Source organism: Acomys russatus, chromosome 25 (genome assembly GCF_903995435.1).
Source record: "Acomys russatus chromosome 25, mAcoRus1.1, whole genome shotgun sequence".
Classification (NCBI taxonomy): Eukaryota; Metazoa; Chordata; class Mammalia; order Rodentia; family Muridae; genus Acomys; species Acomys russatus.
In genome coordinates, this window is record NC_067161.1 from 47,853,979 (window position 1) to 47,880,082 (window position 26,104).

The following is a 26,104-nucleotide window of genomic DNA, read 5'->3' on the forward strand; positions in this document are numbered from 1 at the left end:
ACAGCATATATGAATTGAGACCGCTTGACTGTCCGCAGGCCAAGAACGCGCTGGCCCACGCCCTGCAGTCCTCCCGCCACGACTGTGACCTGCTGCGGGAACAGTATGAGGAGGAGCAGGAAGCCAAGGCTGAGCTGCAGAGGGCCATGTCCAAGGCCAACAGCGAGGTGGCCCAGTGGAGGACCAAATACGAGACGGACGCCATCCAGCGCACGGAGGAGCTGGAGGAGGCCAAGTACGTGATGTGAACGTGAGAGGTACAGTCTCTGTAGTGCTTAAGGCAGCAACTCCCACGAGAAGCTATGGTCCTGCTGAAGGTAACATGGAGACGCCAACAGCTAACATTTACTGAGTGTGGTTTCTTCCCATGTGTCAATTCAGGGCCTGGAGGGAAGGCCAGTTTTGCCTTTCCTAGTCCTCCACATCCCGGTGTCAGGCGCTGCACATCCACACATCCGTTTGCTCGTTTAGCTTTGTAGCAATGCTAGGTCACTATTAGAGCTTTTCTCCTTCTGTAGATGAGAGAACTGAGGTTTCAAGAAGTTAACATACTAGCCTGAGGGCACAGACTTATTTAAAGGAACAGCTGGCGCCTCCAGAGATCATCTCCTTAAGTCCAAGTGGACAAATATCCCTCTTGAAACTCACAGCCGAGCTCCCTAAATTACTGTACAGAATGTCCCTAGGGTTGGCCTGAATAAGATAAAGCCTTACTCTTGGTAGACAGAGGGCACCTTCAAATACACCTTCCTGGGCGTCAAGTTGAAAGGGATTTTCTGCCTCTTAAGGATGTGGCCTTGGCACACCACCAGGAGTGAAGCAAGAACATAGGGCATTCAAATGAAAATCAGACTTGCCTTTGCTTCTGCTGCACAGACTGTCCGGATCTGTCCATCAAGTGTGTGCTCTAGTTTGGCTGACCAAATATACAGGATTTAAACAAATTAGCTGTGCTCTGTGGGCAGTGGGGATAAAGGGGGGGTCAGGGTGGGGAGGGGGTTATAAAAGGAATCGGAGAATCTGAGAAAACAAACATGATTGGTATATTTTTGCCTGATTAAAAATATCTAGTTAGCTTCAGCTTCATTTTGGCTTAAGAAGGATATATATAAACCAATCAATGATGCTGTCCCAGCTAATGATAATCACAAGTCCTGTAAGTCCAGAGTCATCGATGCATTAAGGCACGTGGCACTGACAGCATCCTATAGGAATCCAGTAACAGTCCAAGGGCTTCACTGAGTCCAACTATCGGCCATTTTGGAACCTTCTAGTTTGTTACTCTAGAATGCAAGTGTTGGTGGTCACTGCTGAAAGGCAGATGGCTGAAAGGCCAACACAAGACAGGACGGCAAGAAGAAATCACAGCAGTTTTCACTCTGTTCCTGGCTTTGGCTGGGTCTTGACGGTCTGGCTAACTTCTCAGGAAGAAGCTGGCTCAGCGTCTGCAGGCAGCTGAGGAGCACGTAGAGGCGGTGAACGCCAAATGTGCGTCCCTGGAGAAGACGAAGCAGCGGCTGCAGAACGAGGTGGAGGACCTCATGCTCGACGTGGAGAGGACCAACGCGGCCTGCGCCGCCCTGGACAAGAAGCAGAGGAACTTCGACAAGGTGCTTACAGCTTGCTTGACCCTTAGGAAAACTTCCATCAGGTCTTCCTTCTCTGCGTCCCAGTTGAAAATCTACGGCTTTTTCAGGTCCTGTCAGAATGGAGACAGAAGTACGAGGAAACCCAGGCCGAGCTTGAGTCCTCCCAGAAGGAGTCCCGCTCTCTCAGCACGGAGCTGTTCAAGGTGAAGAACGCCTACGAGGAGTCTCTGGATCAACTCGAGACGCTCAAGAGAGAAAACAAGAACCTGCAGCGTGAGTCGCGCGTGCCCTTGCCGAGCCTGCGCGGTCCTGGCGGGACTCTCCTGTACTGCCATGGCTCCAACCGCTTCCTCTCATCTGCTCTTCCGCAGAGGAGATCTCTGACCTGACGGAGCAGATTGCAGAGGGAGGGAAGCACATCCATGAGTTGGAGAAGATCAAGAAGCAAGTGGAACAAGAGAAATGTGAGATCCAGGCTGCCTTAGAGGAAGCAGAGGTGTGTGTGTGGCAAGGAGGGCCTGGGGGGAACGGGGCGGGGGGTGGGGGGGGGCACAGAGCGAGTAAAAGACAAACATCAGCAAAACTATCAAGCTGAGAAATGGCACCAAGAATTGAATATATTATCACGGAGCAGAGACAGTTTAAACATGGGACCTTTATATACAGGGTAATTAGGTGAACCTATCAAAAGCCTTAATACTGTCAGTTCTGGGACTGGAGAGCCGTCTCTGCTGTTAAGAGCTCCTGCTGCTCTCCCAAAGGACCTGAATGCAGCTCCTGATACCCATGTGTAGTGGCTCACAACCACCTGTAACTCCAGCTCCAGGGGATCAGACACCTTCCCCAGGCCTCCAGGAGCCACACGACAATACATCTACACAAACACGTGTGCACATAAATAAAACAAAAACAGGTCTGATGCTCTAACCCATCAGTTGTTTCTTAGAATTTGTCACAAGAGAATAATCTTTAAAAGAGGCAAAACTTTAAGACAAAGACGTCCAGTAAGCAAACTGTAGAATAGCAGACTTCCAAATGACAAGTGTGGTTATTCGGCCAGGGGAGGCTACACATCCCTGAAATCCTAGCACTTGCAGGTAGAGGCAGCATAGTATAGTAAGAGCTAGGCCAGCCAGAGCTCTATACCAGAATCTCCCCTTAAAAGTCCAAAAGGGGCCCAGCAGAATGCTTCACTATCCACCAAGCCTTATACCCTCCGTTCAGTCTTCAGAACCCACGTGGCAGAAGGGAAGAAGCAACTCCCGCAGACTTCCTCTGACCTTTGTGTCCTCCCATCAACTGTTTATCAAACAAATACATGAAAGTTACCAAAGACTATGATTAAAGTGGGGAAAGCTTTATGACAGACACAAATGTTTGCTTTTGAAAAAAAAAAAAAAAAAAGAAAGGTATTTGCGTATACAACTTTGAGTAGATAAAATTAGATGGATAGAAATAGGGGAGTGGACAAGGAAGGAGCCCAAGGTCAGCCTGGACCACAGAGCAAGACACCCTGCCTTAAAAGATGGTAGGGGGAAAAAGTGCCACATTAAACAGTTGTCTCTCTGTGAGGGGCAATGGGAAACCTTGTTTTTATTTGTTTTTATACATTGTCCCCACATTGTACATTGAGTATACACTATATAATCAGGGGGGAAAAGCTATGTTAAAACTCATAGTGCCTATGCAAGATTAGCATATCATACATGAAGACTGTAGTTTATGAAAGATTATACATATGTATCTGTAGTATACACATAATACATATAAAATTAATCAGATAATTCTTTTAGTACTGTCATGAATCTTCAGATAGTGCACAGTATATTTACTATAGAATTGTCCTATATAATCTATGACTGGATAAACAAGAAAAGGTTCACCTCATAGGTTCTTAGGACAATTTTATTAATCTCAAAGTTAAACAAGATGATATCAATCAGGGTTTGCCTCATAAGCCAGGTGAGGCGGCACACACCGGTAATCCCAGCACTCTGGGAAGCAGAGGCAGGCAGATCTCTGTGAGTTCAAGGCCAACCTGGTCTACAAAGCAAGTCCAGGACAGCCAAGGCTACACTGAGAGAAACCCTGTCTTGAAAAATCAAATCAAAACTAAACAAAAGAGTTTGCCTCATAAACTCACAGTGGAACCCATCCACTGGAGTTCTCTTCCGCTCAGGGCTGACGTCACCTCTTGCCGTCCTTAAGGCGTCTCTGGAGCACGAGGAGGGAAAGATCTTGCGCATCCAGCTGGAGCTGAACCAAGTCAAGTCCGAGATCGACAGGAAGATTGCAGAGAAGGACGAGGAGATCGACCAGCTGAAGAGAAACCACATTAGAGTCGTGGAGTCCATGCAGAGCACGCTCGACGCCGAGATCCGCAGCAGGAACGACGCTCTGAGAGTCAAGAAGAAGATGGAAGGCGACCTCAATGAGATGGAGATCCAGCTGAACCACGCCAACCGCTTGGCTGCCGAGAGCTTGAGGAACTACAGGAACACACAAGGCATCCTCAAGGTAGACATGCTTCTCAGAGGCGTCATAAAACATACCTGTCTGTTGTTCCCACAATTACTTCTTAAGCAGTGTGTACTAGCTACTTTCCCTCACTGCTGTAACAAAACTCCCTGGCAAAAGCAACTTAAAGGAGCAAGTGCTCATCCTAACTTACAGTCCATCAGTATAGTCTGTCATGACAGGGAAGTCCTACGCCCAGCAAGAGCGTGAAGCAGCTGGTCACATGGTACCCACAGCAGGATCCGACGGAAAGGAACTCAAGGCTAGCGCTTAGCTGGCCACCTCCAGTTTACACAGACCGCCATCCCTGCCCAGGGACTGGTCCTGCCCACAGTCACAATGGGTCTTCCTATACCCATTAGTACAGTCACGATGATCCCTCAGAGGCATCCCATTGTCCAATTTTCCAGGTAATTCTAGATTCTGTTGACAATTAACACTCTCATAGTCATCTCCCTCTCACCAAATTACACAGTTGGATGCATCAAGGTAACAAATTAAGTGTGCGTAAAATATGCTAGCTTGCCGAAATCATATGTACAAGAACAAACAGAAGCTGAAAGATCAAGAACCGACTGGCTTTACAAGAACACGCGGGCCATACACAAAACAAGCCCGAGGTTGAATCTTTGTTTTATCACCTCTGACTTTAAGGATGTTATTTCACCTCTCGGGGCCTGTTTCTTCTTCTACATAATAGAGATGAGTTTCCCAGCTCAAGGATGGCTGTGAGGAGCAAATGAGACAGCAGAGGCCAAGCACTATGTGGAGTATGTAGAAAATGCTCATAAGTGATAAAGTGTAGTAACGTGCATGTAGCAGATAGCAAGTTATCTGACATAGCACGAGTCCATATCTGCATGCTTTGCTCACACCCTAAGCAAATGCACCATCTTTCTGAAGCTCATACAAATGACAGGCACATCACCCCCTGCTCCTAGAACCAATGCACTCCTCTAACTTGTCTCTGAAGTGCTCACATCCTCTTCCGATGAGTCAAGATATATATATTTTTTTTAACTCACAGGACACCCAGCTGCACCTGGATGACGCTCTCCGGGGCCAGGAGGACCTGAAGGAGCAGCTGGCCATGGTGGAACGCAGAGCCAACCTGCTGCAGGCTGAGATCGAGGAGCTACGGGCCACACTGGAGCAGACGGAGAGGAGCAGAAAGATCGCGGAGCAGGAGCTGCTGGACGCCAGTGAGCGCGTGCAGCTCCTCCACACCCAGGTGAGCCACATGCTGGTGCCCCGCTGAGTGAGGAGCCTAGAGTGTCAGTATGTACCTATAGCCAAGGGTGGGGCTATGCCTCAGCCACTGAGGAGTTCTGACAGGGCTATGGGTGACCTTGCTGTGCATTCCTATTTATGTTTTGTAGCTTTTTCTACCAAATAGGGTTGATAGATTTAGAAATAAGGGTAGATTTTGGGGGTTACTTCATGAACCCCCAAAAGTAAGCATGCCTTTGACTCCAAACTGAAACACATTTCATGCAGCGCACATCAGGGGCACATCGGAGCTCAACTACACCGTGTTCACTGTTCTGTGCCTCCCAGAGCACTCAGCATTCCTTTTGCCCTGGTATTATATGTAGTTGTGAGACCTATGTGACACCAAAATAATCACAAGCCAGCACTTCCAAGTACATAGCGAGAGACTTTTCTTTCCCTTCGAGAACACTGTTGAAATGTTAAGAAAATGTTTTCATAATACAAATTCAGAATCCCTCCAAAGGACAAGTGCCCTCAGCCCCCCATCTCTCTTTCTCCCTCTCCCCCATCTCTCTCGCACCCTCACCCGACCCCATGTGCACACACAATTTTTTTGAGACACTTCCTATGTCATGCACTCACACACACACATAGAAAAGCTGTTATTCTCAACCTTTTAAGCAGAGAATACTATAAATAAAGCAAGATGAAAGGTTATTGCTAATAATGGGCACTCATTGCTGTCTTGAGACAGGGCCTTCCTATGAAGCACAAGGTGGCCCTAAATTCTTGCTCCACCTGCCTTAGCCTCCAACTGCTGGGATTACAAGCATGCACCCCCATTCCCTGTCAATACAGGCCCTGTTCATTTCAGAGGTTCTCATATATAAGTCTCATGGGCAGTAAAGGGCTGAGTACGAAGAAGGAGGTTCCAACCATGCAAATGATTACGAGTGTGCACCAAACAGAATACTTCACATTAGTAAACATTGTCTCCTGAGCTAAACAAAAATAGAACATTTGTATATCCCAGCTGGGAAACCTGAATATCTTTTAAATTTCCCCCCCCCCTTTTTTTTTTTTAAAAAAAAACAGAACACAAGCCTCATCAACACCAAGAAAAAGTTGGAAAATGATGTTTCGCAGCTCCAGAGTGAAGTGGAAGAAGTGATTCAGGAGTCCCGCAACGCAGAAGAGAAGGCCAAGAAAGCCATCACCGACGTGAGCACCACACACGTCATCCTCCTCACCTCTGGGCCTCCTGCCACCCCCAGGCCTCTTCATTTTCTCGGTGTGTCTTTGCCTTCCAGGCCGCCATGATGGCGGAGGAGCTGAGGAAGGAGCAGGACACCAGCGCCCACCTGGAGCGGATGAAGAAGAACATGGAGCAGACGGTGAAGGACCTGCAGCACCGTCTGGACGAGGCCGAGCAGCTGGCGCTGAAGGGCGGCAAGAAGCAGATCCAAAAACTGGAGGCCAGGGTGGGTCTTCAGTCCTAAATCTTGAAAAGTCAAGGGAGCACAGCCTTCTTGCTGTGGGGTCAGGAACACTCGTCCGCACCTGCAGTTGACCCTAGGCTAAACCCCCGATACCACCTGGAGATCTATCTTTCTTTCTTTCTTGGATACAGGTACGCGAACTTGAAGGAGAGGTTGAAAATGAGCAGAAACGTAATGCCGAGGCTGTTAAAGGGTTAAGGAAGCATGAGAGAAGAGTAAAAGAACTTACCTACCAGGTAAGAGGGATAGCGTTCTAGAATGTACAGGCGTCTTGTCCAAAGGGAAAAGAAAACCCTTCACAATCAGGTGGCACTTGTAGACGTGCGTATTAATCCATCATATGTAAAGGATAAAAAACAGGGTTGCTGGCCCCAGGCATACACCAAGCTGGGGTGACTAGAGAAGCCTTTACAAAATGACATAGATAGGGGCATGCAGGCCAGTGGCAGAGTGCGTATTCCACATGAACTTGATCCCCACTGGTAGGAAGGAAGGTAGAAGATAAGAGAGGAGGGAAAGGAAAAAGGAAGGGAAGGAGGGAAAGTGGCACAAGAGAGAAAAGAATATAGGCACTAAAGCAAAACAAACTATATGTTAGTCCTAGTGTGGCCTCTCCCAGAAGAGGCGCTAAGGACCAGGAAAGATGTACAGGGTTCTTTAACACAGAGGCTAGACAAAGTACACATCTGAGAAACATGGCCACTGTTCATACCAAGGTTTAGTCAAGTTTACCCCCAGGGTCTTCCTTCCGGCACATAGACGACTTCTTTTTAGCACCAGTGGTAGACATATTTCTTTGGATTGAATGCATTTCTTAAAAATCAAACTTTCAGACCGAGGAGGACCGCAAGAATGTGCTCAGGCTGCAGGACTTGGTGGACAAACTCCAGGCGAAGGTGAAATCTTACAAGAGACAAGCTGAAGAGGCTGTGAGTATCTCTGACGTTTTGTAGATAGAAGCAGAATTCTACTGAAGGAGAAAATATGTTTTTAAAAAATGTATGGGGGAGGGAGAAGGGTACACAGTAATAATCAACCATTCACATGTTTTACAGGGACTGTGATCAGACAAGTAGAAATGCATGCACCCCCATGCTAACCATAGAATAGGGCTTGAGGTGGGCTATTTACTATTAGGCAGAAGGGGCCAGGGAAAGAGAAGGCTCCAAATACTCAGCCTTAAGTGATAGCAGCAAAAACACAACAGAAACACTAACGCCAGGATGAACAGGTCCTGTCCCTCAAATACACAAAATCATGTGCTCCTAAAAGTCAAATATTGATATCTCCCCACCCCACCCCCACCCACCAACTGATTTGTTGACTCGTTGTATAGGAAAGGCCTTCCTCCCTGTGTGTGTCGCAGCAACTAGAACATGCTGGAAGGAGTGGAACTCCATATAGTGGTGTGAAGTCCTGAGCTCCCCAGCTGCACTTTTTCTGGTTGTCCCCCCCCCCACTTCCTCCCCACTCTTGTAGATAATATGTGGTAGGAAGGAAGAAAAAGGCATGGATAGGAACAGTCACACAAAACAGGCAGCTTCTGTCTTAGCCCCACGTTTCCTATCTTCTATATTCATCTTAAAATACACAGGGGACAAATATTTAGTGGGATTTCCAAGCTATTTGAATGTAAACATTTGCTTACTGAGGTCTCTGAGGGCACCTCTTTCTTTCCACCCAAGAGACACACACAAAAGAGGGTAAGACAGGGAATGGAGAGATGGCTCCGTGGTTAAAAGCACTGGTTGATCTTCCAGCGAATGCAGGTTCGGTTCCCATCACCCACTTGGTGGCTCACAACCATATGTGACTACATTCCCAGGGGATGCAAAGTCCTTTTCCGGCCTCCTTTCCTGCACTGCGTGCATACGTTGCACAGCCATATATGCAGGCCATTAAACAGTTACACACATAAAATAAAAATAAAACACATCTTTAAAAGGCAGGGAGGTGGTAAGAAGGTTTGGCCAAAGGCTGTTCTCTTCCACGTGGAAACTTTTCCTTTCCTTCCTCCAAGTTGAAATTGTCACTAGTTGCAAATTGGCCTGAGGTTGGAGGTTAGACGTGCCCAAAGGCACTTGAGAAGGAAATACAACTGTAGAATAATCTGGCCTAGTGACAAATAGAGTGAGAACTACAGCCTCGGAATGCTTTTTTGTTCTCAGGAAGAACAATCCAACGTCAACCTGGCCAAGTTCCGCAAGCTGCAGCACGAGTTGGAGGAAGCTGAGGAGCGGGCGGACATCGCCGAGTCTCAGGTCAACAAGCTGCGGGTGAAGAGCCGGGAGGTCCACACCAAAGTCATAAGCGAAGAGTGAGCCAAGGCTGCCAGCGGCTGAAGGCAAGCACAGAATGTGCTGCTTTGGGTCGCTTGCTTTGCTCTGGTTTGTTTTTCTCCTATTGTTGACTGAATAAAAGCCACAGTATATTTGGAAATTAAACCAGACTTTCTTTTTCATTTGCAAAATTGTTTGCTGGCAAAGCCAGGTCTCACCTAGCTCTTGTTTTTTTATTATCATAGAGGGCTATGTGGAGCTATCTTAGTTCACTTCCTGTTGTCATGATAAAACCCTGACCAAAAACAACCTGGGGAAGAATGGGTTTGTTTGACTTATAGGTTACAGTCCATTAGTGAAGAAAGCCAGGGCAGCACCTCAAGGGAACTGAAGAGAAAACAGAAGAGCCTTGGCTTTCTTAAACACCCCAGGACCACCCTCAGGCTCTTAAACAACCAGAACAAATTGCAGACACCCCCCTCAAGCCAGGCTGATCAGTCCACGACCCAGCCTTACTCACTTGCCTTCACTCAAAGCCCAGTGGCAAAGCCTGAGAGGGTTTAAGCAGTGATGTGATATTAACATGCATCTTAAAGGAATCTACTTGTCTTTTGTGTTAAAAAAAAAAAAAAAAATAGAAGGAACACAGGTAGCAACCTGGAGGCCAGTGAGGAGCAGACGTGAAACTAAGATTTTCAAATGCCAATGGATTAAAGCAGAGAAAGAACATTGGAAGATAATTACACAGTCGATTCTATATTTATTGAAGGACGCACAGGGGACTTTCAGATGAGCTCGATGAGAGAAGGAAAGAGGGAGGGAAGGAGGGAGGGAGGGAAGAAGAGAGGTGGAGGGGAAGGAGGAAGGAAGTTGGGAGGAAAGTGGAAAAAGAGCAAGAGAAAGAACCATGAAGAACGACAAAGGGCAGCCTGGCAGAGTGCAGTGTGAGTTTGGCTTCAAGGCAGTGTGGAGACAGTAGTGCAAAAAAAAAAAAAAAAAAAAAAAATGCCATCTAGACAAAGCTTGCCTCTCACACATCCCTCTTTGCACCTTCTAGCATCTTCTTTCCCCTAACCTCACCCCCTCAGCCTCAATTTTTTACAATACAAAAGGTATGGTCCACAGTGTCACATATGTCTACAGTAACCACGAAGGCTTAAAAGAAAAAGAAAAAATAATAATAATTACCAAACATTTTCTCAAGTCCAAGTTTAGATCAAAGAGAAAATAAAAATCATAATCATAAAAAGAGAGCAAACATGAAAGGAAATAGTTGGGTCTAGGCTTAGGAAAAGATTTCTGAGCTACAAATCAGAAGCATGAACCATAAAGGAGAAAAAAATATAAACTGAACTTCAAAATGCAATGCCTCTGGTCTTTGAAAGCCGCTGTTGAAGAGAATGCGACGGGTGTTTACAGAGACATTCAACGAGGTGCTGGAAAGATGGGCTCTAGGGAAGGAACAAAACACACTGGTGCCTCACCACGCAGCTGGTAAATGACTGAAAGTGTGTCCCAGAGGTAGGAGATGGACCTGTCATACTGGGCATTCAGTGGAAAATGGCACAGCAGCTGGGTAGCTTCTTCTGTTCCTAAGTGAGGAATTAGCCCTGGAGTGCATGCTGCTGGGTGCTTTGTCCAGAAAGATGAAAGTACCAGCCTCATGAAGACCTGCATAGATATGCTCACAGCGTGAGTAGCAAAAGCTCAGAGCAGGTGAGGACCCAGACGTCCATCACCAGGCAAACAGGTGAACAAACTGTGGAGTTATCCACACAGTGAACAGTATCCATCCCACAGTAAAGGATAAAGTGAAAATGCAAGATGAGGAATCTCAACACACATACGCTGACCAAGGGAAGTGAAGTGACATCACCCAAAGCACGATTTCATCCATGTGCATATGTTCACATCATAAATATACTAAGTATCCCAGACAATGAAAACCACAGTACTAGAGACCAGTGGTTACCCATGATGCACAGGGAGGGCTTACGGAGTGCACAGACGCGCAGACTACAAAAGAGCAGAAGGAGAACTTGGGGATTCCTAAACATGTTCATTATCTTGATGGAGATGATAGTTTCAGTAGCTGAAGTTACAACTACATGGAAAAGTGCAAGGCTTGGGGACCAGCAAGACAGTGCCACGGAGTCGGGGTACTTGCGGCTAAACCTGAGGACCTAAGTTCAATTCCCAGGATCCACATGATAAAAGGAGAGAACAGTTCCCGCATGCTGTGTTCTGAATGCCAGACTCATGCCCTGGCAAGCATATGCGGCAAATTAAAAATAAAACCAATTACCCCCTAGAAAGGGTAAGATTAGGTGATGAGGAAGAAAGAATAAGATGCAAAAAGACACATTGTTAGGATTCTGCCCCAGTCTGCCCACTTGTGATGTCACTGCCTACCTCCCACTGGGTGTGGCCCTATCCAAGATTATGAAAAGACAGCGCTCTGCTCATGACTTTCACCCCTCTTACCTCCTCTTACCCCTCCCCCCCCTCCCTCTCTGGGTACCCTTCCCCCCCCCCACCTCCCTCTCTGGGGTACCCTTCCCCTCCCCCACCTCCCTCTCTGGGGTACCCTTCCCCTCCCCCACCTCCCTCTCTGGGGTACCCTTCCTCTCCCCCTCCTCCTTCTCTGGGGTACCCTTCCCCTCCCCCTCCTCCTTCTCTGGGGTACCCTTCCCCTCCCCCTCCTCCTTCTCTGGGGCACCCTTCCCCTCCCCCTCCTCCTTCTCTGGGGTACCCTTCCCCTCCCCCACCTCCCTCTCTGGGGTACCCTTCCCCTCCCCCACCTCCCTCTCTGGGGTACCCTTCCCCTCCCCCTCCTTCTTTCCCCAATGCTCATATAATAAACTTCTCCATCTAATATCTATTGTGTGGCACATACTTCATATTTATTTGGTATTTCACACATGATCCTGCAACAAGATATAATGCTAATTGGTTTTGTGGTTTCAATGCTGTTGTAATTTGTGTGTGTGTGTGTGTGTGTGTGTGTGTGTGTGTGTGTGTGTGTGTTAGATAAGACCACCAAATTATAGCTGATGATGAAGGTGTCCCCAGCCCCCACTCTGTGTCCCCAGAGTGGCAACTGGGAACTATATGGACACTCACTGAGATGTGGGCATTAGACCAGGCAAGTGTTTGTTGGAGTAGCTCTATTAAGTCTAGCCGCGTGATATTTTTTATTGGCAGTTTGTGACAATGAAGTGATTTTTAAAATAAATTATTAAGTAAAAATAAACTCTTCGTTGGGGAGATGCTACCATTATACCACTTTAGGAAAATTCATAGCAGGATAATGTACACTTAATGTCAAAGCAAGAGAATTTTATAGGGACTGCAATAAACCTATCAGCTGTGCTCCATGTCCCAATCGGTGACCACTGCCTATGTCTCCATATGCTTAGAGCTTCGATTTCCTCATTAGCAGCCTATAGTTCTTGGTATACACATCTCCTTCATGTACACGCATGCCCCTCAGCAACTGTAAATGATACTTTATAGATTTCCCTCAGGAAACCCTCTCATTGGCTGAAAATATTGTTGAAGTGAAAGCGTACCCAATGGAGAACCTCAGAGTACTGGTTATTTCCCATCGAGATTTCTGGGCTCTCTGGGGGTCATGAGTGGGCAACGTACCACACAGCAGTCTAGGAAAAGACCAAATTTCAATGTTATTTAAAACTGTATACATATTGCTTCTACACTGATTTTCAAAAGTATGACCATTACATGTCTGTGAGATACGTGTGATTGCTACCATGAGAAAATTTCAAAACACACCTAAAATCAAAATATACAACCACACTTACAGATCTATATCCCAATTTCATGTGTTTAGGGTGCATGCAAACATCGGGGGGAAGCCATAACAGACTTGGACTCTAGGCTAAGACACTACACTAAAATTGTAGGGTATTACTGGGCTATTTTTGGTCAAAGGATACAAGACTAGAGCTAAACAGGAGAAATAAACCCAATTAACTTAACATAGAGTGTGAAGGTTAGATTTTTGTCGCCTTGACACAAGCATCGGGAAGAGCAATCTCAGCTGAGAAACACCTCCATAAACTGGCCTGCAGGCAAGTCTGTGGGCTGTTTTCTGGATTAGTGACTGATGTGGGAAGGCACATCCCATTGCAGGAGGTGCCAACCTTGGGCAGGTGGCTCGGTGTTGTATAAAAAAGCAAGCTGAGCTAAGCGTGGAGAGCAAGCCGCCAGGAAGCAGTAGTCCTCTGTGGTCCCTGCCTCTGTTCCTGCCGCCAGGTTCATGCCCTGCTTGAGTTCCTGTCTTAGCTTTCCTAGGTGATGCACTGTAACAGGGACGTACGTGTACAGCAAATAAGCTCTCTTCCTGGCCAAGTTGCTTTCGGTCATGGTGTTTATGACAGCAACAGACATCAAAATAGAGCACATAGCATAGTAAATATAGCTAATGATAATATCTAGTATTCTTGAGAAATGCTGAGTAGATATCAAGTGCTCTTATCTCAAAATAACTATGGAAGTTGTTGCACTTATTAATTAGCTAGGTTTAAATACTAATGTATGTATTTATGTATACATATACATACATGTTCACATGTGCATAAATGTGCACTTACATATATACACAAACGCAATTATGAATACACATGCGTATATACATGTCTATACTCTGATACAGATGCCACATGAACCCTTTCCTCTCTCCATCGCTCTGGGTCATGCTGTTTCATCACAATGACAGTAACCCTAATTAAAAGCAACACACATGCATAAATACATATGCATACAACTCCAAAATATGTTATTCTTGATAAACATACTCTTTTGATGATTTTTAAATTAAAATTTTATTTTTTTTAATTAATACATTTTTGTGTGGTGGAGGTGAGTGTGGGAGACATCCATCTTATTTTTGGAGACAGCATCTCTCACCAGCTTGAAGCTCACTGGCTGGCTACACAGGATGCCCAAGGAGGGGCTCCTGTTTTTTTCTACATCCCCAGAACTGGAATTAAACGTAGGTGCCACTGCACCAAGCTTTTTCATGTGGGTTCTGGGGACACAGAACTCCGGTCCTCCTGCCTGCCCAGCAAGCACTTTCTTTACTGAGCTGTTTCCCAACCCAATAAGATTTTTTTAAATAACATTTTCCTTCAGCATGCTCGATCCTACTTTTCCAAGCGTGTATTACTTTGGAATTTTTTTAAGACTCATATTATTAAAATAAATAAAAAGTAACCCGCCCCTTAAGATTTTATATCCACTTCTCATCAAAGAAAGGGGCACAGCTGACAACAGAAAGACTGAGGGAGGGGCGGTGATGGATGAGAGACCATTAGCACAGCTGCTAAAAGCTGTTGCCTTTCAAGCAAGCTTTTCAGTGGGGATTAACATTCCCGAGCTAAGACCCAGCAGCTGTTGGGTAGAACTCACATTCTGACTCCTGGCTGAGGGAGAGGTTTGGGCACATGTTACCAGTATCAGTGTCCCCAGCCACCCCTCACTACAGACTCATCAGTCACTTTTTCCTAAGCGGGGAAGCTGAAGAATCAGCCGTAGGCAGAGCCTTAAGCCCTGCTTAAGGGTGGAATTTGCCAGCTTGATTCCTCCCTCCTGGCTGCCAGTGTCCCCAAGATGCAGCTTCCTGAGGCCACAAGGAAAAATGAACGCCTCTGCTGCGTGATGAAAGAGAAAAACATCCCGCCTTAGGGATCGCACCCAAAACAGGGCTTTTCTTAGATTCCCCCCAGGCTGCCCTTCACACGCAGAGCAGAGAGGGCAGACTAATGTTCTCAGGGTTGTCGCAGAAGCTGTGGCTCGTGCCTTGGGGCACTCTTGGGGAAAGACTGTGGAGCAGTGCAGTGGTTCAAAAGATGAGAAATTCTGCTCACAGTGGGGGTGAGGACGATTACTACACTCCGAGTAAGCTGTGGGGTTCCCCACCACCACTCTTTTACCAAAGCCAATAACTCACAGATTTCGGTACCCAGCTTTAATTCACTATGACATTAAATAGAGATCTTTGTGTAAGTGGGTAATGTAAGGTGCCTGAAAAACTTCAAATGGGGGCAGGGATGTGTGGTGTCTGGCAACAATTTGCAAGGCCCATTGAATGGTATGGCTGTAATCCCAAGAATGTAGGCGGCTGAGGCAAGAGGGTGGCTTGAGCAAAGCCTAGGCAACACAGTGAAAACTCATCTGAAAGCAAAACACAAAACCAGAATTTCCAAAATATTCCTTCTGGTCAGTCAGCTCACCTGCCCTGTCCTCAAATTCTCTATCTACGGTAAATTCCACACACTCCCCACCACATATACTCACTCAGGCTGAAGCGGCTCAGTGCAGTGGATGAGGTCCGCCCTGGTGCGTACTTAACTGATCGGACATGCTGCCCAGGCTGGTCCCAGAGCTATAGACGTCACTTCCGGCCTTTTCTTTGGTCAGTCTGACCCTTTCCTGGATATTCTGGGATGCAAAGGAAGTGACTCCCACAACCTTTGGGCCACTGAGATATGCTTTCTCTCTGGAGGCATTGCGTGGCACCCTCAAGCCCCTTTCCCAGACTTCCAAGCAGTTGACCTGACACTGGCCAATCAGGTTTTCAAAGAACAACTTTTGGTACCCAAGCCTCCAGAACAGTGTTTTTATTCACTTGCTGAATAGAATGAGAACAATCAGTAGTCTTTTCGTATGAAAAATGAAGCAACGTTAAGCACAAAATAAACATAACCACAAAACCATGGTCCTGAATGGCATTTTAGGGCCTGGGCGTGGCTCAGCCGTTGCCTAGCATGCGCAGATCGATTGGCTCACACCATGCGCGCATGCGTGCCCACGAATACACATGTGAGCGCACATGCGCACGCATGCACGCGCGCGCGAACACACACACACACACACACACGCACACACACACACACTAAAAAGTGTTTTATGCTCACAGAAGTAAAGAGATGAGCAGTCTTTTCAAGTCGGAGAGACTAATGGTTACCAGAACTTGAGGGGAGGCGATAAGAAGGAAGGGAATGAGAGAAAAGAGCGAGAGATAAAAAGAGGGAGATGGGAGAGAAGTGTGGGAGAGCCAACAGGTGCAAAATTATAAAAGAAGAAATAAATCCTGGTGTTTTATTTCACAACAGACTGTTAACTGTAAGACAGTGTGTATTTCAAATAGCTGGAAGATTATAAATGGCCTCATCATAAATAAATAATAAATGCTTGCGGTGATGAATATGCTGACTGCCCGGATTTCTCTAATATCCGATGTATACATGGATCAAAACATCAAGCTATACTCCATAAATATGTACGACTCTAGGGACTCAATAAGATAGATAAATAAACGGAAAGCATGTACTAGAATGAAGTCCTCAAGAAGAATAAAATTCATCTTATAGTAATAACTGCCATTTAAAAACAAGTCCTGCAGCTAGTGGGTCTCACTCAGTAGCGGAATGTGTGCCTAGCACGTGCAGGACCCTAGCTTGGTCCCTAGCACCGGGATAAGGTAATTAAGTGATTAATTACTTTGTTCAAAGTTCTTGTCTTCATTTACAAGGCTGTAGGCCATTTGTCCCCTGCCCCTCATCCGCACAGCTGGCTGGGTTCTCTCTGTCCCAGAGGCCTTTGTTCTGTTCCTGCGCAGGTGTCCCGCCTCCCCCAGCCTTTGCTTTTGTTTCTCCTGCCTGGAATACCTACCTTACCCCACCCCCACTCCCTCATCTTAACTGCCATGTCTCTAGGTGTCTGCTCAAATATTACCTCTTCAGAGATTTTTCACTGATTGCTCTGTTTAAACACACAACCCACTGTTTCGTTATCCCTCTTCTTCCTCCCAAGAGTACTTGTCACTAAGTGATGTCACGTGTCAGTTTGTATGCCTCCCCCTCCTGTACACGTGCTGTTGTCATTTACTGGAGGACAGAGCCCTGTGCATAAACCTTCCCTGTCATATAATAGGTCCTCGACAAATGTTGCATGAATAACGGTGGAGTGAGTGTATGCGCTCGCTGTGTTATACCCGCTCCACAGAGCAACGTAAACAGCTTTGAAGTTTCTAAATTATTAAAGTGTTGGCGCCAGCAGTTTCAAACGCAGTTTTTAAAAATCATCCTAGTTGGGCTGGAGGGACTATCTTAAGCTGACCCATTAGAGTTCCATCTTTGAGGTCGATCTCGAGGGCTTTTCTATTATACTCTCTCTTTTAGTAAGTGCTGAGTTCAGCCTCATCTACACACAGAATACTCAATTTTAAATGATTTTAAAATTCTGTGTGTGCGTGTGTGTGTGTGTGTTTCTATGTGTGTGTGTGTCTATGTGTGTGTCTGTGTCTGTGTCTCTGTGTGTTTCTGTGTGTGTGTGGTCTATGTGTGTGTGTGTGTGTATTTCTACGTGTGTGTGGTCTATGTGTGTGTGTGTTTGTGTCTGTGTGTGTCTCTCTGTGTGTGTATGTGAGTGTGTGTCTCTCTGTGTGTATATGTGAGTGTGTTTGCTGTATGTGGGAGTCTGAGGAGGCCAGAAGAAGGAGTCAGTTCCCTTGGAGCTGGAATTGCAGGTGCTTGTGAGACATCTGACATGAGTGTGAGAAACAGAGCTCAGGCCATCTAGAAGAGAAGCAAGTGTTCTTAACCACTGAGCCATCTCCCTGACCCCGGGCATCCTTAAACTGAAAGTCTTGAGAACTCCCTCGATCTCAGCCAAACCAGATGGGAAGTCACCCTACCCCCAGCACCAATTCCCTGTCTTCCCTCTGCTTTATGGTCCCATAGAGCTGTGTAGCAGAAGGGATGGTGTCCAGGGCTGCAGGACCAGGATAATTAGCTCCATGCAGTGGGTGGGACTGAAGGATTGATGTACTGCGGACAGGCTGGGTCATCTGGTTGACCTCACTAGACAGCAGCGTGAAAGGCACGCAAGCACACAGATAATGCCGACTTGGTGTTTAGAGCTGCCCCTGGCAGTAGTCGGTGCATTGTCCAGGAGAAGCTCACCATTCCTCAACCTCAGGATCTTCTGCTGCCATGACCCCAATCCCTCTCCCTTTCCTAAACTGTCACATTACTCCCAAGACTCCCTACTGTGGGCACATCAATTTACTTAATTGATTTAAGAACTCCATTAATTAGGGATTGCTGTACTCCCCCATTTCAATGAGGAGTCAACTAAGACTAGAAAGATTACGTTACTACCTAATCCCCATACCTAAATGGTAAGAATTTGATGGACTTGAATTCTACCTCTTAAGATTTGGTTCCTACATAATCATGTAGATTTAAATGATATAACTCCATCATGTGACAGGGTTCACCAAATGCATAGCTTTTTAGAAAGGACTCATTACAACCCAGTAGCAGTTATTGATATCACCTTATTATGTTCACCTCAGTTCTGATAAGGCTCTACACAGCCAAAGCACCAGATCATGGCTGATAGGCAAAACAAAGGCAAATGGAAGCAGAACCTAATACTCACAGGTATATGTCACAGGCTTGAAGCCATGCCAGAAAGTCTCCAGGTTACAAAACACACTTAGTTGGCTAGATTTCGTCTCTGGACAGAATGTTTCAAGCCACACAACCTCCCTGTGCTGTTTTCAGAGTTACCTGCTTTGCCTGTGATTCTGAAAAATGTGTATAAGTCTGAAGCATTAGTGTCTTAGAGGATCTTGCAAAACCAAGAGCAGTTGGTTTTTTTTTTGTTTGTTTTTTGTTTTTGTTTTGTTTTGTTTTGTTTTGTTTAAGGCAAAACAAACTTGGAGTGAAAGGGTAGTAGTTTGAGTTCTCCCTCTGCCACTTACTACCAATGAGTGATGCCTAGCCTCACCAAGCCTGTTTCCCACATGCAAAACATGTACCCATCTGGGCTGGTGGTCCATGGCTCCGCTCTCAGCATTTGGGAGGCAGAGCAGCATTATCACCATGGGTCTAGAGCCAAACTGGGCCACACAGTAGGTTCCAGACCAATATGGGCTGCAATGTGACATCTTGGCTCAGAGAAAGGAGAGGGTAGGGAGGAGAGAAAATAAAAGAGAAGAAAACCACATTTTTCTGTCTTGCAAAATATCGGTAAGTAAATGGCTGCATGGTTGCCGTGAGGGAGGTTTGTGTTGAGTTTGAAAGTTCTGACCTTTGTGTTCTTGGATTTCAGTAGGATGAGGAGGGGTGAGTTTATACCTTTAGCATATATTACTTGACCTATACAATACCTCAACTACTGACTCTGTGAGAGAAAGTCTATGAGAGATAGACTAGGAAATATGCCAGACTCCTTTTACTATCCAATATTGTCATTCCATTCTTTAGTTGGGCAATTCAAATATGAATTAGCCTTGTTCACTAAGGTGCCTGTCCTAGGACATTTTTTTCTAGAAACTTCTGCTCCTGTTTGGGAAACTCATTGCTGCTCTTTGAAATTCCATCTGTCACACAAGCTCTTCAATAGCTCAAGCTGTGACGAGTGAGGCATGATCCACCATCAGCACAACTAATTGCCCTTTCTTCTCCAGTATCCTTGTAAGGGATGACCTTGACCATGGTGGGTTTTTTTTTCCTTAGTCCTTTCCATCTGGCCTTCCCACTGCACTATCTGAACCTACAGCTTCCTCCAAATGCATCTTCCAGTCTGCCTGGTACGCAAGCTGTCCTAGGAAAATCAGGGAAAATGTTTTCTTCCTCCTCAACACCTGTTCATTCCATAATCCCTAGTCTAAGCTGCCACCCCCAAGCATCCTGCTGATGTCACTGTCAGGTCACCCTCCTCACCAATACAATGGCATATCCCCTATCCTTTCTTTTCTCAGCTTCTTTGAAAAGTCCTGTTCGTATACTCCCTCTCGGCTATGTTACTGCCTTTGACTTCTGTGTCAGCTCCAACAGTAAAGTCACCTGCACCATGGCACCACAGAGTGAGAAAAGATTTTGTAAGGAGACTAGAGAAAACTCTTCATTCCCAGAGCTCCTCTCAGATTTGAAAGAGAAAAAGAATGGCACAATGTGGAAGCTATAAGCTACAGAGCACAAGGGTGGGATAAAGATAAGACCCCAACCCAATGAAGGCGATGGATTTTTTTTCTTATTACCTACGTTGTGCAATACGATAGTAGCTACATCTGTAGGCCTAACTCATCTGGTTGTAGACACTGAGTCTGTGTAGGCTTTTATATGTTGGTGAAATCCCCATACAACTATGAAAGGAAAGAAAGGAGGGAGGGAAGGAGGGATGGAGTAAGAAGGACAAGCATGGGAGGGAATACTAACTAACCCACTCCTGTGAGCCCTAGCTCATTTTGATAGACCAATATGAATCCAATCACAAAGGTGCCCATGACCCAGTTATCACGCAGTAGGCTCACCTCTTAAAGACCCCATCACCTTTCCGCACGGTTACACTGGGGACCATGTCTCCAACACGTGAACCTTGGAGGCACAAACTATAGCAGATGAAGACCCACTTGGGTCTTCTGACTCCCACAAAGGATTACTACTTTTCAATTTGGTGTTTGCTTCCTTGTAGAATGATCTGTATTTGTGTTTCATTTTTCTCCCCTGTTTTGCTTGACGTTTTCTTACTACATTCTCAACACAGTCTTCCTATGAGTGCACATCTTCCATAATAGCCCCAGCTATCACCTCCACGTTAGTGAGACTTTCTGACATGGACTCTGCGTCCTCAGCCTTGTTGACTGCACGATCCCAGTCCGCTATGTTTTAAATATAAGCTCATGTTCCTGCCTACAGTTTCTGCTCTAGGCTCGCTTCGAGGACCTGGATTACTAAGTAGAAATGAGGGCTGGGTGAAAGGCGACATTCTCTGCGTCTTCCTCCTGCTTCCAACTCTGCAATAGTCATCAAAGTCCTGTGACTCCCATCTTCGGGAGCAGCACTCTGGTTGTCTCTTTCCTTTTAGATCGCTTTAATCGAGGCCCTCTTCATTTTGCACCATTATTTTTGTATTTGGTGCAACTAATATATATGACTCAGATTTTAATATATTGACATAATGAAGGTATGACTTCAAAACATAAGCCTAAAGCTCATGGCGATTTTAATTATTCCTAAACATACTTCATTTGCCCCTTGACTGCCTGTTGGGAATTAGTTCTTTTTTTTTTTTTTTTTTTTTTTTTTTTTTTTTTTTTTATCTAAGTGGAATGCCATGGCAACCACAACCTATGATGACACACAATGCTCTTCTCTTTGAATCTGCAGCTGGACTCAGAGCCACTAAGGGCACAGTGACTATGAACTCCACACTACTGATCAGGAAATGTTTAAGACAGATCTGAGCTCCTTGGGGAATCTAGCTCAAAAATGCTCCCCTATGATCCCACAACAATGCCATGGCTCCATTGCTGAGCCTAACAAGCCCATTATAAACTAGCCCAGCCTTCACTTGCATGTCAACCCTGCCCACCCTATCCTGCACTCAACCAGCCTCACCTGGTCGACCCACTAAACTGCATCCTGGAAAGTTTAATTCCAAGGAGTGGAATAGCTGGGTCTAGCTGTGATTCTTCAGGTCTCAGAATCTAACCCTCATCTCATTCTTCTAACCTGTATAAAAATCTACTTCCTGTGGACTCGGGTGTGGCTTAATGATAGAGCGCCAGCCCAGAATGCAGGAGGGTAAGAGGGTAATAAAGTTCACCTCCTCTGGAGGGTAAGGTAGAGGACAGAATAAAAGTGTCACTTGGGGATTAGAAACTCTGGATTGCCCCTGTCTATGAACAATTTCACGCCCCCTTAGGCTTCGTTTTCCCCATTTGAACAAAGACATTAATAAGAATATAAGAACATAAACTGTATAACTCTCACATGATAGTGAAACATAACAAGACAGGCAACGTTTCATGTGAACTAAAAGAAGGTCATTATCTATCCACAGTCACTACTCCATGCTAATAATAACCATGGTGTGTGTGTGTGTGTGTGTGTGTGTTCCCGCGTATGCGCCATGGGTTGGTATCAGGGATCTTGATCAATTGCCCTCTGCATTGTGTTGTCGTGGTGGTGGTTTCTGTTGTTGTTTGAGCCAGGGTCTCTCACTGCGCCCGATGCTTGCTGACTCAGCCAGGCTACTGAGCTGGCCAGCTCCTGAGATCCTTTTGTAGCTACCTCCCCAGCACTAGGATAACAGGTGTGTGCCACTATGCCCAGCCACCCCTCCCACACCTTTTTTTTTTTTTTTTTTTTTAAGATGGTTGTGAGCCACCATATGGTTGCTGGGAATTGAATTCAGAACCTTTGGAAGAGCAGGTGGCACTCTTAACAACTGAGCCATCTCTCCAGGCCCCCCTTTTTTGTTTTTTAGAGATAGGGTTTCTCTGTGTAGTCTTGCCCCCTTTTTTATATGTTTGCATGCCAAGCACTGACTCACTTCTCCAGCCCCATCAATAAGAAATATATTTGTGTGTGTGTGTGTGTGTGTGTGTGTGTGTGTGTGTGTGTGACATTTCATGGCTTTCAGGTGCTTACAAATAAATGTGATCCACTCCTGCTCATTGGGTACTTAATCTTTGAAGAATGGCTTATCCTGTCTACACCCATGTATCCTGTTCCCATTTCCACTGTCAAGTTCTTTAGAACAGTGACCTTACCTCACATCCCTTTTTCCTATCCCAGCACAGAGCCCTCCCTGTGTCACATGTGCACTTAGCAGTGTCTTGCTTGACACGTCGAGAGTTTAGGAGCACAGGCTCTAGATTCAGAGCAAATTCAGATACTATTCCTGTTGTTCACTGGCTCTGTGGCCCTGGAGGAGCTACTTCAGACCCCAGAGACTGAGAGCTTCCTTCTCTCTAAAATGGGAACGATACAAGCACATAGCTATTAGAACAGCTGTGGAGTTCCAAAGAGCCAGTGTGGACAGCGCCCGGAATGCGCTAAGTCCTTAGTTCCTGTTAACGAATGAAGCCCACCTGATCCCTTTCTTTTTCTGCCTCGTCGCCTCGGGCCTCTTCCAGCCTAGATTCTCTTAATCAATCACCTTGCTTTCTTCACTGCGTATCTACCTTCAGAACACAGTAGCTAGAGTAAAAGAAGCTGTGAGTGTCGGTTAATTCTCTACAGCTTGCTGCTGGGCTGGTATTTCTGTACGGGTTGAGTCCCTCAGCATGCTTGCGTCCTTGTTTCCTAAAACAGGGAACAAATAAGATGCTGCCCAAACATTAGTCAGTGTAAGAAATGTCAAGTCCCTCAGAAAGTTACTTAGGGCTGGTCTCAAAGTTTAGCAGTAGAGTGTTTACCTAGGATAGACAGGCCCTGGGTTCTGGACACAGGAAACCAAAATAAAACTCGAAGGTGTTCATATTTCTTTACTGAAAGACTTCTAGGATTCTTTACAGACTAGCACGTGTGGCTCTCTGACAGGAGTGAGTATTTTGCCACAATCTCATAAGTCATTTTCCCATGGGATGATTCATTTCCCTTTATCTCATTCTGTCAGGTCTGCTTTAGAAAATGTTGTGTGATGGTACTGTTCCTCCTCCTCCTCCTTCTCCTCCTCCTCCTCATCCTCCTCCTCCACTCACAAACGTGTTTCAGAATGTAGCCTACCCTGGACCCTGTCCTTTGGAAGTGGCTTACCTAAGCATCTGGAGGTGCTGACACTAAATCTTCCATGCATTCAGTAAACATTGCTTGTAACCAGATTGCATGTCTCACCGCCATCACCCTCAAAAAAATTTTTTTTTCAGAGGGGCCATAAGTTTTCATTAGATCCTAAACCACTCAAAACTCATCCATTCCAGTTTTAACTTGATGCCAGTTTAGCAAACTATTTCTCACTCTATAACAGATTTTTAAAAAGCAAAACAAATAAATATTTTTAAAACGCAAACTTAAAACTACACATGAGAGGCTGGTCATGAGGTCACCCCATATCATGTTAGCTAAATGGGGTGTGGAGGTTGCCCGTGCTATTGATCATCTGTTGCATAACAAACGCCCCAGAGAAGCTTTCTGCCCTTCCTTGACCTTCTTAGCACACTCTGCCCCAGTTCCACTCAGCCCCTACGACTCTCTAAGTCTCAAAGATCTGTGACCAACGTCAAAATCCCTATGCAGCTGACTTGGCATTATGAAGCCTCTGCTGGTCATTTATCCAAGTAATTCAACAAGAGTGAGAGATCAGGACTACGACGCATTTACATCTAATGAGTAAATGGTGATCCCCCAAACAGAGCCAAGTTAGAGTGCTGGGCTAGCAGATTTGGAAGTATAAAGAGAGCTGGGGGCCACACTGCTAAAATTGCTCTGATCGCAGCATCTAAGGTAAGCACTCATCCATGCCCACTGTTTCTCCACGGAGTGATGACTCACTTGTTTGGGCTACCAGTCAAGGGCAATGCAGTCACCCTTACTAATAAGATCGGGTAACATGGCCAGAGTCCTTGCACTTCAAGAAGATTTTACAAGGTGAAAAAGAAACAAAAATATATACAATTAGGGAGCAAAAAAGAAAATTCATCTGCAGAATAGAATTGGTTTTCTAGGTAGATGTCACCAAGTTTAATTAATAGACTAACAACGTGCCAATGTGTGGTAACTCTTTAGTGATTGCCTTAAACAATTTGAAGGGTTTTATGATGAGTTTTATGATGATTTATGATGATTGCAGGGGGAAATTTCCATAGTACTGTTGACTTTTAATTCATATTGAAATGCATCTTAACCTGGGTGTTACTGACTGGTTTGTAGGTTGGTCTTGCATGGGGAGCCGTGTGAATTTGCACTGCGTCTAGTCTGACAGGACAGTAGCGGCCGTCATGGTGACTCCAGATTTTGGAGCCTCATGATACTTTGATTCCAGGCTGTCACCACCACCTAAGAATGTTCTGTCTTGGCCTCAGAGCTGAAGGGAATCATGCGGCCTTTCTTGTACATCTGTATTGTTTTATAGAAAGGAGTGCAAATCCAAAGAATTTTCAGTAGCTACTTTACAGAACCAGATTTGCCTCCAAGCCTTACCTTCTATTGAGCTAAGGACCCAGCATAAGAGTTAATGCTTGGGAGAAATGGCTGTGAACTTCATGATATAGCTGAGGCTTATTAAAGGCTTGAAAGTAAAGGAAGCGACTGGCACATCAAAACCTGACTGCTCCTGCTATGCGGCATTTCATGGCATCTTCCCTGGTACCATTAAAGCAGTGTGTGGTGACTGGGAAGTTTGTTGAAAGCAAGTTTGATGTTTAGCTTTTTGAAGAGAACCCCTTGGGATGGTAAAGTGCTTCATAAACTCCCAGAGTCTGAGGTGACTTCTGAAATTTCCTACCTCTACCTTCTCCAGGAGACAGTTGAGATGGCTTCGGCCATTCAGTTTACACACTTGACCATTCCCCTAATGGCACAGCCCCCTAACCAGATGCAAGTTGCCGGGACAGTTTCTCTAGACTCACGGAACTGCCTCTTCTTCTCCCTGTTCAAGAGTTATTTGAGCATTTTTCTTGACCCTCATTAAATTTTGATCTCTCACATGTCAGAGACATTCTTTCTTCATTAAACCTCCTAAGGAACTGGCATGCCATGTCCACAAGCTTCTTTCTCTAATATATATATATATATATATATATATATATATATATATATATATATATATATATATATATATATTGTGCTTGAACAATTATGGGGAATTATGGGTTACTCAAACAAAAATTTACAAAGTATAAAATGTCTTTTCATCCTATACTCTCCGCTGTGTATCCATATACATTAATACAAATCAGAATAAACATGTTTTCTATGTTTTTAAGAAAACCTTGTAGTCATATTGTTTTGTTTGTTTTTGCTCTATCAAATCAGCCCCAAGGGACATCCCACTCCCGAAGGACACTGAGAGCCACTCTGAGAACCGAGAAGGTAAGGTTTACTTTCGCTCTGGTCACAATGGCAGTCATTGAATTTAGCAAACACCCTTTTACACATTTTTCAACATGTATAAGAAGCTGAAACCAGTGAGCTGAGGCTGATCACTGGAATAGGCTTAAAAGCGACATTCCAAAATCCCCGTT

General features: G+C 45.4%; 1 protein-coding gene across 1 annotated transcript in view; it reads left to right on the forward strand.

The window, feature by feature from the left end:
- The window catches only part of LOC127208406 (myosin-8), a 29,190-nt gene extending 20,052 nt beyond the window's left edge, over nucleotides 1–9,138 (forward strand). Inside the window, exons 28-38 of the mRNA XM_051167848.1 lie at nucleotides 39–235; nucleotides 1,427–1,610; nucleotides 1,697–1,862; nucleotides 1,961–2,085; nucleotides 3,798–4,106; nucleotides 5,134–5,337; nucleotides 6,414–6,539; nucleotides 6,629–6,799; nucleotides 6,949–7,053; nucleotides 7,651–7,746; nucleotides 8,986–9,138. Of these exons, the coding sequence (XP_051023805.1) occupies nucleotides 39–235; nucleotides 1,427–1,610; nucleotides 1,697–1,862; nucleotides 1,961–2,085; nucleotides 3,798–4,106; nucleotides 5,134–5,337; nucleotides 6,414–6,539; nucleotides 6,629–6,799; nucleotides 6,949–7,053; nucleotides 7,651–7,746; nucleotides 8,986–9,138 (1,836 nt within the window). The remainder of the gene's footprint in view (nucleotides 1–38; nucleotides 236–1,426; nucleotides 1,611–1,696; nucleotides 1,863–1,960; nucleotides 2,086–3,797; nucleotides 4,107–5,133; nucleotides 5,338–6,413; nucleotides 6,540–6,628; nucleotides 6,800–6,948; nucleotides 7,054–7,650; nucleotides 7,747–8,985) is intronic.
- The last annotated feature ends 16,966 nt before the right edge of the window (nucleotides 9,139–26,104 follow it).